This window comes from Ailuropoda melanoleuca, chromosome 6, assembly GCF_002007445.2.
Source record: "Ailuropoda melanoleuca isolate Jingjing chromosome 6, ASM200744v2, whole genome shotgun sequence".
Taxonomy (NCBI): domain Eukaryota; kingdom Metazoa; phylum Chordata; class Mammalia; order Carnivora; family Ursidae; genus Ailuropoda; species Ailuropoda melanoleuca.
In genome coordinates, this window is record NC_048223.1 from 59,101,753 (window position 1) to 59,120,564 (window position 18,812).

The 18,812-nt window shown below is 40.3% G+C and overlaps 1 protein-coding gene across 1 annotated transcript in view; it reads right to left on the reverse strand.

Moving 5' to 3' along the window:
* The window catches only part of MAP3K21 (mitogen-activated protein kinase kinase kinase 21), a 71,262-nt gene extending 58,844 nt beyond the window's left edge, over positions 1-12,418 (reverse strand). Inside the window, exon 1 of the mRNA XM_011222180.3 lies at positions 12,326-12,418. Coding sequence (XP_011220482.2) covers positions 12,326-12,418 — 93 coding nt within the window. The remainder of the gene's footprint in view (positions 1-12,325) is intronic.
* Positions 12,419-18,812: the final 6,394 nt, after the last annotated feature.

Below are 18,812 nucleotides of genomic sequence, written 5' to 3' on the forward strand. Positions count from 1 at the left end.
AGGGGGCCCCCATGTGTGCCCTTTAGTTGGAAGCCTTTGTGAGCAGCGTGACAGTTCTGTTCACCCTGGCAGTTTCCTCATGCCCTTCAGGGACCCTGCTGCCTGCTGGGAACCCCCTCTCCAGTTCCAGATGGATGAGTGTGTGAAGACCTTTTAATTTTTTTTTAAAGATATTATTTATGAGAGAACGAGAGCACAGGTGGCGGGGTGGGGAGGGGCAGAGGGAGAGGGAGAAGCAGACTCCCCACTGAGCAGGAAGTCCAACGCAGGACTCGAACCCAGGACCTTGAGATCATGACCCAAGCCGAAGGCAGACGATCAACTGAATGAGCCACCCAGTCATCCCTGTGAAGTTTTTTGACTTAACTCAACTTGAGCCCTCATTTGACTCACACACCTGATACTAACAGGAGTACCAGTTGACTCTACGTCTCCACACCACGATTCAAAGACTCATCCTGTAAACCCTCCCAGGACCTTCAGCACTGTGATCTCCTGGGACCTTTTCCCCATTTGGGACCTCTGAGCAGCGCAGTGTCCTGATGGGGTCTGCCGGGGCTTGATGATTCTAAAATTCATGACTTGTTACTGTTGTGTCTTTTTTTTTAACCCCGCTCCCAATCTTACAGTTGGGGAAATAGCACTACCTAGAGATGTGTGCTGTAGCCATGACCATTCTGTCTAGCCCAGTACATTCTACCAGGAAGATAGTAATGCAGGAAAAGCAGAGAGCTAGGACAGAACTTTGGTGACAAACACATTTAAATGGAAGTTGATGAAAGAAAGAAGCAAGAGGAAAAAAGTAAAAAGGAATCAGACAAAGAGAACAGGTTAGTGTTAGGGAAAACAGGGAATGGCTATATGGAATTGCTCTCTGGAAAAATTGTACCTATCAGGGTTGGTTCTGGAAGAAGAACGAGACCTTAGGAATCATCTTCTCTTTGGGAATCTTGTTCCTATTAATCACCACTACCCCTATTATCTTAGGTCAGCAGGTCCCGAAGTGTGATCTGTGGGCCCCAAGAGATCCCTGTTTCAGGGGGTCCTCAAGGTCAAAATTATTTTCATAATAATACCAAAATATTATTTGCCTTTTTCACTGTTGACATTTGCACTGATGGTTAGTGCAGCAAATCAAGGCAGTGACACCAAATTGCACAAGTAGTTATTATATTCTTCAATGTCATACACTTGCAGTAAAAGAAAAAAAAAATGTTAGGTTCACTTTGAAATGTCCTTGATAAAGCAGTAAAAACTATTAATTAAATCTTCACTTTTTTTTTTTTCCAGAGAATGAGCATGCGAATGCACACACGCTCTGATGGGGTGGGGAAGGTGGGGACGGGCAGAGGGAGAGGGAGAGGGAATCTCAAGCAGGCTCCATTCTCAACATAGAGCCCGATGTGGGGCTCCACGTAGGGGTGGATCTCACAACCCCAAGATCATGACCTGAGCTAAAATCAAGAGTTGGACACTTAACCGACTAAGCCACCCAGGTGTCCCAAATCTTCACTCTTGAGTCTTTAATATTCACCGTGACATCATGGGAAATACATATAAAACAAGGGAAAGGGAAAAGCAGACTCCCGCTGAGCAGGGAGCCCCACTTGGAGCTTGATCCCAGGACCCTGGGATCACTACCTGAGCCAAAGGCAGATGCTTAACCGACTGAGCCACCCAGGTGCCCCGAAAGTGACTATCGTTATAAAACAGTGGCAGGAGAGACCTGTGGGATGGAACTGTTCTGCGTCTTAACTGGGGTGCTGGTCATATGATTGTGCACATGTGAAAAAATGACACAGAACTAAATGCACACACAGACACACAAGCACACACATGCATGCACACACAGATGAATGCATGTAGAACATGAAACCCAAGTCAATTCGCTGGATGTTATCAGTGTTGCTGTCCTTGTGATGTCATACTATAGTTATACGAGATGCTACCATTAAGTAAAATTAGGAGAGGGGGACACAGACTCTCTTTGTATGATTTCTTACGCTGCATGTAAACCTGTAATTACCTAGAAATAAGAAGTGGAAAAATGCTTCTGCTTTTTCTAATCACTTATCTTCATAAGGCTGGAATTTCTCCATATGTTTCAAGCAGCACACTATTTTGCAATAAGTTGAATGCTGAAGCATATAAGAGAATGCAGCTATCTCCTATTTAACCAGGTAGGAAAAGATCTAGAAAAATCTGAAACGATGCCAGTCAACTTATTTATATGTCTCAGTTTGGGAAAAAGAATAATGTTTTTTTCATAAAAGTGTGTTACATGTTGCTATGGAATGGGTTTCTTTTTATTATTTTAAAATAAAGCTTTAAATGCAGGTTTTACAATTTTCTCAGTTTTAATTTCCAATATAGAAATTACTGATGGTTAGAACACAAATACACAAACTATATACAGATACACAAAACCTCTTTGAGGTCTTCAATAATTTGTAAGGATGTAAAGGGGTGCTGAGATTTGAGAAGTTTAGAATTGTCTTAAAGGAAGGATTAAAAAAAAAGGCAGTTCTGTTGATTAGGCTTTTATTTAAATGGGAACGTAAAACCCTTACTTAATACCCGAGTGTGCTGTAGGCCAGTACAGGCAACGCTGGGACACTTCAACAACACGGTGGTAAAGGCAATGAGTCCACAAAATAGAAAAACACTCACATTTAAACCAGAAAAGAGGGCTTTTGCTCATGGGCTTTGCCTTAGACCTGAAGACAAAAAGCTGAGAGAGTAGGGGCTCCTGGGTGGCTCAGTGGTGAAGCGTCTGCCTGCAGCTCAGGTCATGATCCTAGGGTCCTGGGATTGAGCCCCCCATCGTGCTCCCTGCTCCGTGGGGAGCCTGCTTCTCCCTCTCCCTCTGCCTGCCGCTCTCCCTACTTGTGCTCTCTCTCTGTGTGTCAAGTAAATAAATAAAATCTTTTTAAAAAAAAGTGCTGAGAGATTAATGTTGACTCTCCCACCTGCTTTGACTTCCAGTTTCCTACCTGAAGAAACTTCGGAGGCTAATAGCAGAAAAGATCATCCCTTTCTTGGCGGGGAGGGTGTCTAATGTACCCACTGAGAGCCACGACTCCAGAGGGATTGGCGTAGAGAAGGCCGCTGACATTTAAAAGTTCAGCTTCAGTAGAGCTGAGATATAGTCTACAGTGGACAAAACAAGGGTTGAGGAAGTGAGGTGGTGAAAATTCATCTAGAGCTGCCCCTGCCTTTAAGGATCTGAGAGCCAAGATTAACAGATACGAGAAAATAGCCTTGTGAGAGAGGGCCATATTTTGTGGAATCTGTGGAATGGCATCGCAGTTGAAAGATAGTGGGGGTCAGTGAGAAGAGAGGTTGTTTGCAAGGTGACCGGCTGTTCCAGGTTCCCGGACACTGGCCATCGAGATTACTCAACTGCAGGAAAGGGTGTTTTCTTGGGAGGAGCTGAGAAAGGAAGACAGATTAGAAAGAACTTCCAAAATGGGCTGGGGTGTCTGGACATGACGAGAAGTGACAAAGCCTGGAGAGGCGGGAAGAAGGCATGAGGAAAAAATATTCCCCCAAGAACTGTGCATAGGAATTCTTTAAAAAATGGAAAAACATTTGGGATTCAAAAATTGTTTCCCAGAATTTTTAGTTACTTTTCTCAGACTCTTATACTTGAAATGTGAAATAAAGAGCATTAGGAAAACTATTAACAGCTCAATTTAATTGCTCCTGTCTGGTACTGTGCCAATCTTTTTTCTTTTTCTTTTAAGATTTTAGTTGTTCATTTGAGAGAGAAAAAGAGGGAGCACAAGCAGGGGGAGGAGCAGAGGGAGAGGGAGAAACAGACTCCCCACCAAGTGGGGAACTGATGCGGGGCTCGATCCCAGGACCCCAAGATCATGACCCAAGCTGAAGGCAGACGTTTAATCGACTGAGCCACCCAGGTGCTCCTGTGCCAATCTTTTTAAGACAAGTGTTTTGATTGACATCCTGGAATTTTGCAAATGCCATCTATTGTTACTTACTTGGCTTACATTTAGGAGACAATGTGTGTAACGTTTTACCAATGGGGTATAATTTGGTATAACCTGTCATCAACTGCTGAGCAAAGAAAGGGCCTAGGCCACTGTCATTAACAACAAGCATTAACCCGGTCCTGGGTTCCAATTCTGCTTTGTCATTACTTGCTAGATGATACTGGATCTTTGCACTTCCGTTGTCTCTTCTGTAACATGGTAGGACGATGTATCTTTACCCCTGGAGTTGTTTTGAAGACTTGTTGAGCTGACATATTAAAGCACTGGCACTACATTAGGGCTAATAAATGTTAGTTCATATTATTTACTGTTATGTTAGTTACCGTTCATGAAGGACCCATTAGAAGAAAAAACAGAAAGTATATTTATCCTTTTTTTCCTGCTTCCATTTGGTTTATTTTCCTATACCCCAAATCAATTTCACCTGCCGACAAAAGTTTAAAAATTTTCACAAGGTTGTCAGAATTAAAGGTTGGCATGGTAATTGCCAAGGCTTTTGGGAATATCGCACCTCAAAACATGATGCTTTTTGAGCAAACCGAATTATGCACGTATGCGACAATTTATAATTTTATCCTGGTGTCATCAGATTTCTTATTTATCTATCATGAATTATGCTACAATAAAACCAGGCAACAATATAGATAGTTGCAGTTGAGATAGGACAGAATACAGAGAATGAATGGGCTCATCATTCAACACTTGTGTTTTGTTTTGTTTTGTTTTTTTGAGTATCAGGCAGTAATCAAGGTACTTGGGATATGAAAGTGAACGTAACAAAGTTCTCTATCATGATGAAGCTTGTATCTTAGAAGCAGTAGATGGGAATAGAATACATAAATAAATTACATAGTCCGTTAGAATTCAATTAACTGCTATATAAAAATAAAAAAGAGAACCAGAAAACATGGATCAGGCATGGGGGGCAAAGGCGGAATGAATGGGTCCTTGTCATATTCAGTGGGGTGGACAGGGTGGCCTTGTTCAGAAGGTGAGATCAGATCAGAACAAAACTGGAAGGAGATAAAGGAATCAGACAACAATTATCTGGAGAAAGATCACTTGGGCATATACCACAAGGTGTTCACAGTACCCTTTGACTTTCATGCTCTCTGGAATGCCCTACTCATAACTTCAATATTGTAGTTGAGTAGCTATAAATGAAGGGTGAGTAAAAAGTAGCAAGAAGTACTTTATGAATGTGTCGAGATTGTCAATGAAGTATTTTTGTCTTGCATCTTGTTCTCTGGCTTCCTTTTCGTGAGCGTGAGGATGTGGGGTTCAATGAGTAATAATAACAATACGATGATGATGGTGCAGCAAGAATGATAAGTTCACATTTATTGGCGTGTATTTAAGTGGTGAAGCTTTGGATTCAGCCCGTGCGTCGGGTTCCTAAACGTTCTCAAAGTTCCAGCTGGCTTTCAGCTTTCGCGTAATCGTGAGTTTTAGAATTTCTGTAACTTAATCACTGGACAAGACTGGAGCCTTGCCTGTCCATGCTTAAAGTTACAGATTACGGTCAGGCCTGCCCAAACAGACAATGAACTGCTTCACTGACTCGCACAACAATGTAAAAATCCCAGTCCTTTCACAAAGCCCAAGTCTTTAAACCCTTGAAGATATCTCTTCTGAAGTAAAGCTACCAAGCTCATGACCTTGGACCCGAGATAGGAAGGTTGCCATTCCACCCTGAGTTACCATTTTTGTACATTTTGTGCTATCAAAATTCATTTTATTTATAATTTACTGGACTCTTTTCAAATGTAATGACTAATTCTTCGTAACCAGCTAGAAATATTAAACAGAGGACACGAAGGACAGAGATAACTTTAAAAAAAAGAGCAAGTCATCATTCTAAGATCATAATGAAAAAAACCATAGAATCATAGGTTTGTTTTTGCCACGTTTACTTTTTATTAAGTGCCAGTAACTTGCTACTTACCTTGCAAAACATACTTTAAGTTAATGTTCTTGATCAGAAAGTCTTATTCTTGAACTCATGGGTCTCCTTTTGTGAGTTGACTTTCCTACTCTGAACAAACTTACTCTGTAGGGTTCTTTTATCTTATTCATTATGAAAATGATGGTTTCCTGCATATCAGATCTATTTTCTTGAATTATCAGATCTGTGAGCTTCCAAAACCAGACTGGGATACACAGCAAAAGCCAACTTACGCCACTGACCTTTGTAGTGACCTTGAGCTTTTGTTTCCACTCTTCAATTGTTTAATCTATATATAAAATTGGAAGACTATTAACCTGCTCCCTTAAGAAGTTGGTGAATACCATGAGCATTAATGAAATAGCAAAATGAAACAGCGCTTTTGAAATTCTTAGAAGAGTAACACTAAATAAATCTAAGCATTTCTTTCTAATTAACGCTTAAACATAGGCTAATTCAGATCTGATCCACGTAGTTCAGGTTTCTCTGATCAAGTGAAGCCTTTTTCTCACTTTTGAAAATCTCTGCAGAAATGTCTTCAGAACTCTTCAACTAGACCAGCTGACCTCTCCTTGTTTTAAACACAAAGGTGGAACGTACCAGTTATAACTACTCTGGTTTAATCCATTCTCGTTGCTGCCATTCCTCATGCCTCAATGTTAGTTTTTTTCTCGGCAAGAATTTCTAGGGCCTTAAGCCACAGAATCTGCGTCATGATGTGGACTTCCTGATTTTGAGGGTGTTACTCTTACCTTGTTCAGTTGGTTATGTTATCTTGATGGAGCTGATCAATGTGAAATCCTTTGAAAATGGTCTTATGCTCTGTAAAGTATGGCTTTGTGGTTGCCACTTAATCACAGGATTATTTGAAGTCTTTTTAATCTTTTCTCAAGTCACTTGATAAATTTGAGGGCTCTGTGAGGGAATGCTTCCAGTAAGTATCTCTTTCAGGGGTGTTTTCTTATCTGATAATGCTCTTGGGCAAACTGGTTTTCTAGACTAACAGTAAGAATGCCCTTAAAACAAAAACAAAAACAACAAAACCTCAGCCTCTCAAAGATTTGAAATTAAACATCTTGAAAAAATACGAGCCCCATCTTCCACTTGTCCTGGATTTTGATTTTCCCTAATGCTGACCTTGGTACAGGGAACCTTGTTTTTTTCCTACTTAGGTGGATTCCAAGCCTGCTTTCTCAAGCCACATTAATAGTCTTCTAGCAGTTTATTGTTCTCTTGATTAGATGCTCTTTTAACATTTGCTGTGTTAGGATCCATCTAGAAGGAACCTAGAAGATCTTCCATGTGTGTTCTAATTATTATCTGCATACATATTTTTTAAAAGTTAAGGATGCAAAAGGATCCTTGGAAGAGCTAAATTTCTCTTCCATGTGCCCTCCAACCCCCCAGCCATCCATTTCTTTGCTGAAGAGTTAAATTTGTATCTCTCCAGACATAGATTCATACAAATATACATTTATTTATACATTATTTTATACCTAACTATTTTCTCTTAGTATATCCTAGGTATCGTTTGGTAGTAGAACACTGAACGTTGCCTCTTTCTCCCTGACCGCTACACAGTACTTACCTATACTCTACCTTAATGGCGTCCTTTGATGGAAATTTAGGTTGCTTCCTATTTTCTATTGTCATGAAAAGTACTGCAGGAATTATCCTGGTACTTTGCCATTCTCCTAAGTGCCCGCACGCAAGTAGGACCTGTTTCTAGGAGTGGATTCCTGAATGAAAGGGTGTGTACACTGCTGTTGTGATGGATTTGGCTAAATGGTCCCCCCAGAGGTTGTACCTCTTTGAATTCCCTTCAGCAAGTGTTTCCCCAATCCTCCTCAGCACAGCGCGACACGGAACTTCCCCCTGTGCAAAAAGCAAGGGACAGCTGATAGGGACAGCTCGTTTTCCACAGTTCTAAACTGTATTTCTTACTGTGGTTGAGACTGAACATCTTTTCAGATGTTTGAGACATTTGAATGACGCTTTCTGTGAACTATCTATTCTTTTTCCTTTACCCATTTCTGGTTGGTCTTTTGTTTTGTTTTGGTTTTTAAGATTTTATTTATTTATTTCACAGAGAGAGAGACAGCAAGTGAGAGAGGGAACACAAACAGGGGGAGTGGGAGAGGAAGAAGCAGGCTCCCAGCGGAGCAGGAAGCCTGATGCAGGGCTGAGCCAAAGGCAGATGCTTAAGGACTGAGCCACCCAGGCGCCCCAAGAATGAGCCATCCAGGCACCCCATGGTTGGTCTTTTGTTGTTGATCGTTAGGAAGTCCGTGTATGTTACATGACTTATCTATAGGTTTTAACTACGAGGTTAGAATTACAAACACTGTGTAACATTGTTTCAGAAGAAGGGGGACAATAGCCGTTGTTCATAGACAACCAGTGGTCTCCTGTACACAATTTTAGTAGCATAATTTGCAACTGTAAATTTGCCTTTGAGCACTACTTTTTTTGTATCCACGAATTCTGATACACAATTTTTTTTAAGATGTACTTGTTTATTTTAGAGAAAGAAACCAAGAGAGATAGTGAGCAGGGGGAGGGGCAGGGAGGTGGAGGTAATCAGACTCCCTGCTGAGCAGGGAGCCCAATGGGGGCAGGGCTTAATCCCATGACCCTGAGATCACAACCTGAGCGGAAAATCATGACTTGGATGCTTAACCGACCAAGCCCCCCAGGCACCCCTTATATACCATGTTTTTACTATTTTCTAGGTATTCCGTTATTGTGACCTTTACCTCTTTTTTTGAACCAACAGGATTTTAAGAAGTAATTTTTGAAAATTCTAGATGACAGAAGTTGTTTTGCTTTCTAGATGGGTTTTTAGCTTCTACTTTTATTAAATTGTATCATTCCTCTTCATATTGAGATTTTCTTCTATGACTATATGATCAGATTTGTGAATGCTCTGTGAATGTCTGAAATGGTGACATATTCTATCTAAATGGGGTACCTCGTTGATATATATCAGTTATGCTATTTATGCCTGTTTTCTTCTTTATAAAATGCGGCTAATTATAGCTCCTACCTAGAAGAGTTATTTTGTAGACTAAATGAGTTAGTGCATATAAAATGTGAATAATAGTGCCTGGCGCAAGGAGATTATTCAGCGGAAGCCATTACTATGTGTGATAAAATTCTGAGATGGTAGAAAAACTCACATCAATCTTTTCCAAAGAACTCTGTAACCACGATGTCATCAACTTTTCACATGATATAATTCTGAAGGAAATTCTGAGGCCAATCTAATATTTTCCCGTAATAGGTGGCTTTTTCTTTTTCTTTCTTTCTTTCTTTCTTTTTTTTGGCTAGGCTACCCAAAGATTCTTCAGTTTTGACCTTTGATAACTTTACTAGAATCTATCTCTTTTTTAAAAAATCACTATTTTAAGATAGAGCACTCATCAAGAGAAATGCATAAAACATATATACACAGCATAATGAATTACCGGAAAGCAAACAGCCTTGCAGTCGTGACCCAGGTAAAGGTACAGAACATTTTCATGTCCCAGAAGACCCTAGGTGCCCACTCTCATTGCAGCATCCTCAATCAAAGCTACATTTGCCAGAATTGGTAAACACCCCAAGGGAAAATAAAGCTTCAGAATCAAAACAAATTCTTCAATGTAGTGTGAACGTGGTCAGAGACCCTTAAGCATATAGTTTGGTTTGGTTTTATGTGGTTTTTTAAAAAACTCATTTATTGAGTATAACTCACATAGCATACAATTCAGCCCTTGAAAGCACATAATTCAGATGTGTTTACTATGATCGCAAGTTGTGCGATCAACACCGCTCTCTGATTCTAGAACATGTTCATCTCCCGGAAAAGAAACCCCATACTCATTAATAGTCATTTCGCATTACCTGATCTCACACCCACAGCCCCAGGCAACCACTCATTTACTTTCTCTCTCTTCTGATTTGCTCATTCAGCACATTTCATGTCATCGGGTCTGGGCTCATACAATGCGTGGTGTTTTGTGATTGGCTTCTTTCACTTTGTATAATACTGTAAAAGTTCATCCATGTTGTGGTATGTATCGGTACTTCACTCGTTTTTATTGTCAAATGATATTGTATGGGTATGTCACATTTAATTTATCCATTCACCAGTTGGTGAGCATTTGGTTTGTTTCCATTTTTGGCTATTCTGACTAGTCCTGCTATGAACGTTCATGTACAACTTTGTGGATATATGTTTTCACTTACTCTCAGTATATACCTAGATGGGTTATATGGTATTTGGTATATGGTAATTAATAGGTGGTTATATGGTATTTAATGTTTAATGTTGAGCAATTGCCAGACTGTTTTCCAAAGCAGTAGCACCATTTTGAGTTGCCACCAGGAGTGTGTGAAGGTTACAATTCCTCCACATCCCTACCACCATTGTTACTGACTGCTCACAGCCTTTAAGCCTCACCCTCACTGTTGCTTTTCCCACATCAGGGCAATCTGATAAGGACTAGGTGTCCTTCCTTTGGCACCAGCAGGAGATTCAAACCACGCAAGCCTCTTGCCCATATGTGGGGACCCTCACCCTGGTCCCATTCCTTCATCATAAAAAAACCCAAATGCATTCTCCGTTCTCCACTCTCTGGACCTCTCTTCGGATTTGCTTGGGGAGACCTGGCTCTGCTTTCCACAGAAAACCTAATTATAGAAGTAATAAAATGCTCACACTCTCTTGGTGTTTGCATGGTATCATGAATCTGGACATCCAAACCAAATTCCAGATAGGGGTTGATGTTGCCTATATAGGATATGTACAGCACATTGTTGTTCCAGACTTCTATCTACTTGTTGACCTGTGTAGTTATTCTATCCATTACTGAAGTGGGTTACTGAAATCGCCAACTCTTATTGTTGAATTGTCTATTTCTCTCTTTAATTCTGTCACTCTTTGTTTCCTATGTGATGGGGCTCTGTTGTTAGGTGCACATGTGTTTATATTTGTTAAATCTTAATAAATTAATCCTTTATCATTATAAAATGATCTCTGGAACCCAAGGTATATTCTAAATTCATCTCTTTCTTAGTAACAACCATTTAATTGTTGTCTCAAAGTCTATTTTTTTCTTCGACGTTAGGATAGTCACTCTTTTTCAACTCTTTTATTTTCCACCTATTTTTATCTTGGAATCTGAGGTATGTTTTGAGGCAACATATCATCTGATTATTCTTTTTAATCCATTCTGCCCATCTGCCTTTTGATTGCAGGTTTAATCATTTGTGTTTGGTGTAATCACTGATAAGGTAGGACTTATAGCTGACATTTTGGTATTTGTTTTTATGTGTTCCATGTCTTTTTTGTGTCTCTATTCTCCATTACTGCCTTCTTTATTGCTAAATGGACATTTTCTAGTGTGCCATTTTAATTCCCTATTCTTTCTTCTACTGTAATTTTAAATCTTTTACAAAAATATATATTTCTTAAGCAGGCTCCATGCTGGGTATGGAGCCCAATGCAGGGCTCAAACTCACAACCCTGAGATCAAGACCTAAGCTGATATCAAGAGCCAGATTTAACTGACGAAGCCACCCAGACACGCCTCTTTTAAGGTAATTTTAAAATTTAGTTTCTTAGTGGTTGTACTAGGGATTAAAATCATCTAATTACAATATTATTTAAAAACTTGGCTCCCATATTACTCTGTTTCTTCCCACTTCTTTTATGCTATTCTCATATACATTACATCTTTATCATAAGTCCTACAGTTGCACAGTTTAGTAGTTCTTGCCTTATACACTTGCTTTTTAAAGATTTTGTTTGTTTATTTATTTTAGAGAGAGAGAGAGGGAGAGCGAGAGAGAGTGAGTGGAGGGAGGAGCAGAGGGAGAGGGACAAGCAGACTCTGCCCTAAGTGTGGAGCCTGACTCGGAGCTTGATCCCACCACACTGACACAAAGACCTGAGCCCAATTCCAGAGTCAGCTGTCTAACCAACTGAGCCACCCAGTGCCCCTACAGTTGCCTTTTAAAACAGATAGGCATATAAAGGAATTATAAATGAAAGCATGTTTATAATTTACCTGGGTAGTTATTTTTGCTGGTGTCCCTTATTTCTCTGGGTGGATTCAAGAGATTGTCTGGTGTCCTTTTATTTCAGCCTAAAGGACACTCTTCTATTTCTGTAGGGCAGGTCAATGGGCCTGGGATGCAGGAGGGATGACAATAGCCCCTGTTAAAACATCACAGACCCCACCGTTTTACCAAAGTTCAATTGTTTCTCTTAGATAGATGATTTGCTATTCAATCCGTGGCTTTGGTTAATTTCCAGAGTTCTGAAATGATCGATTTTGCTTGTGCCTCTGTTTTCATTGTATTTGTGGGAGGGTGAGCTCACCAAGGTCTGTCCTTTATAGCTGCAGATGTCAACTTCCTCAGGATCCACCTTAATGTCAGATTTTTGTTGTTGTTGTTCCTGTGTTTTGGTCATATCGGGGTGGGAGCCTGATGTACCGTTTTCATGTCTAGGAAAAGTCCTCTTTTGTTTCTAAAAAATTCTTTAATTAATTTAGAATATACCTTGGGTTCCAGTATTTCTATTCTGGTCTTCAGGGATACTAATTTGCACAGAAATTTAAGAAAAAAATAATTTAATAAATAAGTAATCATAGTCACTCACAGAAAACACGCACAATACACGCTGACTTTCACAGGACATGAACAAACTAAACAGGTGAAAAGTAGAACTGTTATTTTGGGGACTCGATTTCTGGAGTACTGATTTCACTCCTGCTTTGTAATAATGGCCACGGACAGTATTTTACTGTATTTGAAGCAGTGTCTGGTGCCACCTAGTGCTACAAATGAGTAAAGGCTTCTCTGCTTTTTCTTTTCTTTTTTTCCTTCTTATTCCTTCTCCTTCTCTTCCTTCACAATGGAATAATACCTACCCCTGAAACTAATAATACACTATACTTTAACTAAATTGAATTTAAATAAAAAGTTAAAAAAAGAATAATGCCTACTTTGTGAGCACCAGATTTAATCAGTGGACATTTGTGGAACACTGCACCTTAAATGTGCAGATAAATCATTCTTTAAAAGCACATGTAAAGATTTACAAAACTGACCATATTCTTTGTGATAAATCAAGTCTCAACAAATGATTGAAATCATTCAGAGTATGTTCTCTGGAATTAAATGCAAAATCAAAGATAATTATAAGATGATCATATTTGTTTATACATATGTGTGTTTTTTAAAGATTTTGTTTATTTATTCGACAGAGATAGAGACAGCCAGCAAGAGAGGGAACACAAGCAGGGGGAGTGGGAGAGGAAGAAGCAGGCTCCCAGCAGAGGAGCTGAGGAAGCCTGATGTGGGGCTCGATCCCATAATGCCGGGATCACGCCCTGAGCCGAAGGCAGACGCTCAACTGCTGTGCCACCCAGGAGCCCCTACATATATGTTTCTAAATAATTCATGGGTTAGGGGAATCCCAATGGAAATGAGACAGTATTTTGAACTGAGCAATTAAATATATAACTAATACCATGGTTAGAGAAAAATTTATAGGTTTAATTACGTAGGTTTAACTTCATAGGTTTAACTATATAGGTTTAACTATATATAACTACATAGGTTCAACTATATATTAAGAGTCATGGCAAAAACCAAACGAGCCAAGCATCCACCTCAAGATGTTAGAAAAAGAAGAACAAATTAAACTCAAATACAATAAAAGCAGGGAAAATAAGTGAAGAATGTCAATTTACGAAATAACAAAAGTTCTATAGAGAAGATCACACAATCAAATATCTGTTCTTTGTAAAGACTGGTTGAATTGATAAATCCCTGAGGAGTGAACCTGAAAGAATGAGGAGTCACAAATAATGGATTTTAGGGATGCAAAGGCATATATCACTGCATATTTTTTTAAAATATCACAAGAGGATGGTATTAACAACTTTATGCCAATAAAGTAAAAGATTTAGATGGGATGGACAAATTCTTCTTCAAAATTCAATTTACCAAAAAGTCAAAAGAAGTGAAATATCCAAACAGACCTAAAATTGTTACAGATACTGCATTCAAAATGCATCTTGATTCTTCATCTGGATTAGTTATTCTCTAGGCTGTTTTGTGAGCTGTTACGCAGTAATTCGTTTTTATTTTCCCTTCCCTTTTGCCAGAGCTTGTTCCCTGTGTTCCCTCACTTTCCCTTCCCTAGTATATTCACTCATTTTGATGAAGAGTATTTTCCAGTCGCTCTGAGAATGAGAACACAAGGGTGTAGTGGGTATTTGTGGTGTCCTGCAACACGGACATTAGGGTCACCCCCAAATGCTTAATGGATTTGGGGATGTTAAACCAACCTTGAATTCCTGGGATGAATCCTACATAATTATGCTATATAATATTTTTTATGCTATTGGATTCAGAGTGCCAATATTACGTTGAGGATTTTGCTTTTGTTATAGAGGAATAAAGAATACTCTGTAGTTTTCTTGTCGTGTCTTCATCTGTTTTGGTATCAGGGAAATACTTGCCTCATAGAATGAGTTGATAAATATTCTTCCTTCTCTGTTTCCTGATAATGTTTGTATGTGATAATCACAAGCTTTGTTAGTAGCCAAAATTCTCTTCTACTTTCGAGTTTCTCCTCTTCATTAATGTCTTATTTTATTTTTAATCAATCCAATATTCCCTCGAATCTCATGAAGAATATTAATTATAATTTTTTAAAGATTTATTTATTTATTTGAGAGAGAGGAGAGAGTGAGCAGGGGGAGGGGTAGAGAGAGAGAAACTTCAAACAGACTCCCTGTTGAGTGTGGAGCTTGACTCTGGGCTCGGTTTCATGACCCATGAGATCATGACCTGAGCTGAAACCAAGAGTCAAAAGCTCAACTGACTGAGCCATCCAGGCGCCCCTATTAATTATAATTTTTAAGGACCTCTCTTGTTTTCTTCATGTGTCCTGTTTTCATGGGGACCATTTTCTTAGAATGGTTAACTTTTGATTTTTTAATTATTTTGATGATTTAAAAATTTTTATTCTTTGTTCATATTTATAAATGAGGTCTAAATTAATGAGGATTATCCTCATTATCTCTATGAGAGGTAGCTAATATCACTCTATAACAAACCCTGTTAATCACTATTTCATTTCTCTAGAAGATACAACTTCTTCCATTTGCCCACATTCAGAGCCTTCTTGGACCTCAAAGAGTCTTTCATCCAGAATAGTTAGTGAGCAAGAATGAGCCTCACTGGGACCCATGAACCAGAAGCAGATTGGGAGATGAACAACATGGATCCTTGAGCAGCAAAGTGACCTCTTCACTAGTGTTAGTGGGCAGGCACACCAGGGTGAAGGCTGGCATGGAGACTTTTACCAGCTTTTCCTTGTCCAGGGCTCTAGACTACTTGTTTGTTCTCTAGGGTCTGCTCTTTGGCATAGCCATATTGTCATCCTCTGCTGGGACAGTCTTCAGGTTGTCAGTATCCATTGAGAATTGCAGTTGATGGGCAAGGTGGTGAATGAGCCTTGGGAAGCGAAGGATATTAGGAATGTTACTGCTCTGCCAAGCCATCTGACTCCACCTAACGCTACTGCTTATGTCGTGGTAACTCAAACATAGCTGAGTCACTGCCCTGGCTCCAGCTATATGCCCCACATTAGAGACGGCTAGGCAAACACACGTTACTTAGCAGGCAGTTGCTATGGAAGGAAGCCTAGATATGCTTCTGGCCATGAAGGGGTGCTCTTCCAGTACCCATATAAATTTTAATATTTCAACCCCAATTAATCCCAGTTCCATAATATTTCAGTTTTACATTGCTTTCCTCAGCCCTAGCCAATTAGACCATGGCCCACACGGAGTGCCATTAATAATGTGCAAGAATTCTACATAGAAAACTGTCAAATGGTATTGAAAGGTCTTAATAAGTAAAGGGATACATCTTGTTCACCAATGGAAAAGCTCAATATTCAGATGTCAATTCTCTAAAAATTGGCTAGTAGACTCAGCTATAATCCCAGTGAAAATCCCATATGCGTGTGTGCGTGTGTGTGTGTGTGATAGATATGTTGACCTATGTGGACTTGCTGAGGGAATAGTATCAGCACAAGCAGAAAGGCATGAACGAACATGGTACGTGCAAAGATAACATCAATAGTTTGGGTTTCCAGAGACAAGGTTGTAGGGATTTGGTGAAGTCAAGGCTTGGAGGGCACTGAATTGTTTTCTGTTTATTTTTGTTCTGCATGTGATGGAAAACATTTTAAGAAGGGGTAACCAGGTCCGATTTACATTTTATATAAATCACTTTGCCTTTCCCTTCACCTGCTCAGATCTTTACTGCAGGTAACTACATTCCCCGGGCTTCTGGGCCCTAGGACTTCCAGGTAAGTTTGACCTACAGAAGGGAGAAGTAGGAGATTGGAAGTGTGTAAAAGAGAAGTCAGGGTATTTATGTATTAGACCCATTGTTACGCCCCCCCCCATTGCATGTTGTGGGGTTTGCTGAAGCAGCTGCTCGTCCTCCGAGCTCCAGCTCTCTCCAGCCTGCACCTTCCATGGCTCTATCTCCTGCTGCCAGTCCTTGACTTCTTGGCTCTGATGGGGCTACCTCCAGTCCTAGGAGTCCTGCTTCTGCTCATCTCCAGCTTCATCATCCATTGCTCATTTTCTCGTCTTTCCCATTTGCCATGTAAAATGACATCTGTTTGAAAGCCAGAGTTGCTCTTTTTTTTTACTTTTTCCTGAATGGACCTTAATTGATACAAAGGGTTAAATTAGAGATAGGAAAATCCATTAGGAAATCACTGAGATAGTTCACAAGTGAGAAATCTTGAAGACCTGACCTGCTCTAGTAAGGCTAGAGCAAAACATATCTAGACAATAGTCGCTTGGACATAAAATTGATAGGAGTTGATCATTGACTGAAGGAAGTGATTAGAGAGAGGGGGAATCTAAGATAGATCCTGGGTTCTAAATAATTTGGTGGGTGGTAGATTTATCAACTGAGATCCAAAATATAGAAGGTAGAGTAGCAAAAATACCAACAAGAGAGAGGCCAATGAGTACATGTGTGAACATGCTGACAGCCTGGAGGGGGGCAGCACCCAAGTGCATGTAAATCAGAAGTTCAGAAAAGAGGTCAGGGCTGAATATAGAGATTTCAGATCGTCAACACATGCATAATAGTTAAAGCCAGGAGAGTAGATGAGACTGTGCAGGAGAAGAGGAGTGGTGGAGAAGAAACTTGCTTATCTCTCCCATCCCTCGCCCCCACCCTCCCACTCCCGTATTAAAAGACAATTTCTTAAAAGGAACACTTTGTTGACCTTGTGCCTGCATTTAGATCACACCTACCTTCATGGCCTCTAAGGAGTGGCTTACTTCGCTTGTCTCTTCTTCTTCACTACCTGTTCACTCTTTTTAAATATAATGTAATTAGGTGTCTGCCCACGTCACTGTCTCCAGTCCTGAAGCTGCAGTGGCATAGGTCACTCCTAAGGACAATGTTCTTCTATGACACGTGACCCCGTGAACCATTTCCTTCTTCTTCTTCTTTTTTTTTCCTCCAAGATTTTATTTATTTATTTGAAAAAGAGAGAGAGAGAGAGAGAGGATAAGCAGACGGAGAGGGACAAGCAGACTCCCTGTTGAGCAGGGAGCTTCACATGAGACTCAATCCCAGGACCCTGGGATCATGACCTGAGCCAAAGGCAGGCGCTTAACTGACTTAGCCACCCAGGTGTCCCTGAACCATTTCCTTCTTGAATTGTTCTTTCCCTGTATAGTTTTTTGTTGGTCACAGGCCCACTTTGGTCTATTCTTTTCCTTCCTCCTTTCCTCCTGCTCGTGCCTTTAACCCTTGTGATCCACGATCCTTATGCTCTCTACTCCACACTCTTTTTCCAGGAGACTGTCATTCCCTTTCCTGGAACTCCATGCTGTTCTTCCCCAAGCCTATATCCCTATTTCAGACGTCTCTCCTAACTAACCTCCAGAGTCATACTCACACTGCCCCACCTGCCAAGCCCCCAGGTAACTCAAAATCAGACAAGTCATTTTTCCCCCCACTAGACAGCCTATATTCTACAACTTGATTAATTTTATAGCATAGTCCCCCCAACCCCAAACAGAAAGTTACTTTATTCTTTTGCCTCTATGTCGAATTGTTTTCCAAGTCCTAAGTCATATTTAATCCCTTAACACCACATCCACTCTTGCTGGCTCCGGTATGCACCATTTCCCCATGCACTGTTGTTCATGATACATCTGTGCTTAAAGCCTTTCAATGTCTGTCCATTGCCAAGGATAAGTTCTGAAGAACTTCAAATGATCCACAAAATTGACCTTGCAACCTTGGGAGTTATCAGGGAAAATTTGAAACTGGTCCCTAAACATAGAGGGCGAAGAGAGACCAAAGGAAGGGAGGCAGACTACTCTAGATTGGGAAGTGGCAGGTTTTGCTTTCTCTTTTAAAATTTTTAAAAAATTTTAATATTATTTGAGAGAGAAAGAGACAGAGATAGCGAAGAGAACACGAGTGGGGAGGAGAGGGACAAGCAGGCTCCCCACTGAGGAGGGAGCCCCACATGGGGCTTGATCCCAGGACCCCGGCATCATGACCTGAGCCAAAGGTCATGCTTGGACTTAGCCACCCAGACACCCTGGTGGCAGTTTTAATAAGCAAGGGAACTAATGCACGTATCTTGTTGGAGCAGCCACAAGATGAGTAGATATCTACACCTGCCAGCCAGAATCTTAATGTATATAGAGGTCTTAATGTGGTTTCAATAACACATTGCTTTCTCAAGTCTGAATCCTTGATGTGGCTCCTAGAGTGAAAACGGTGGGCAGAACATA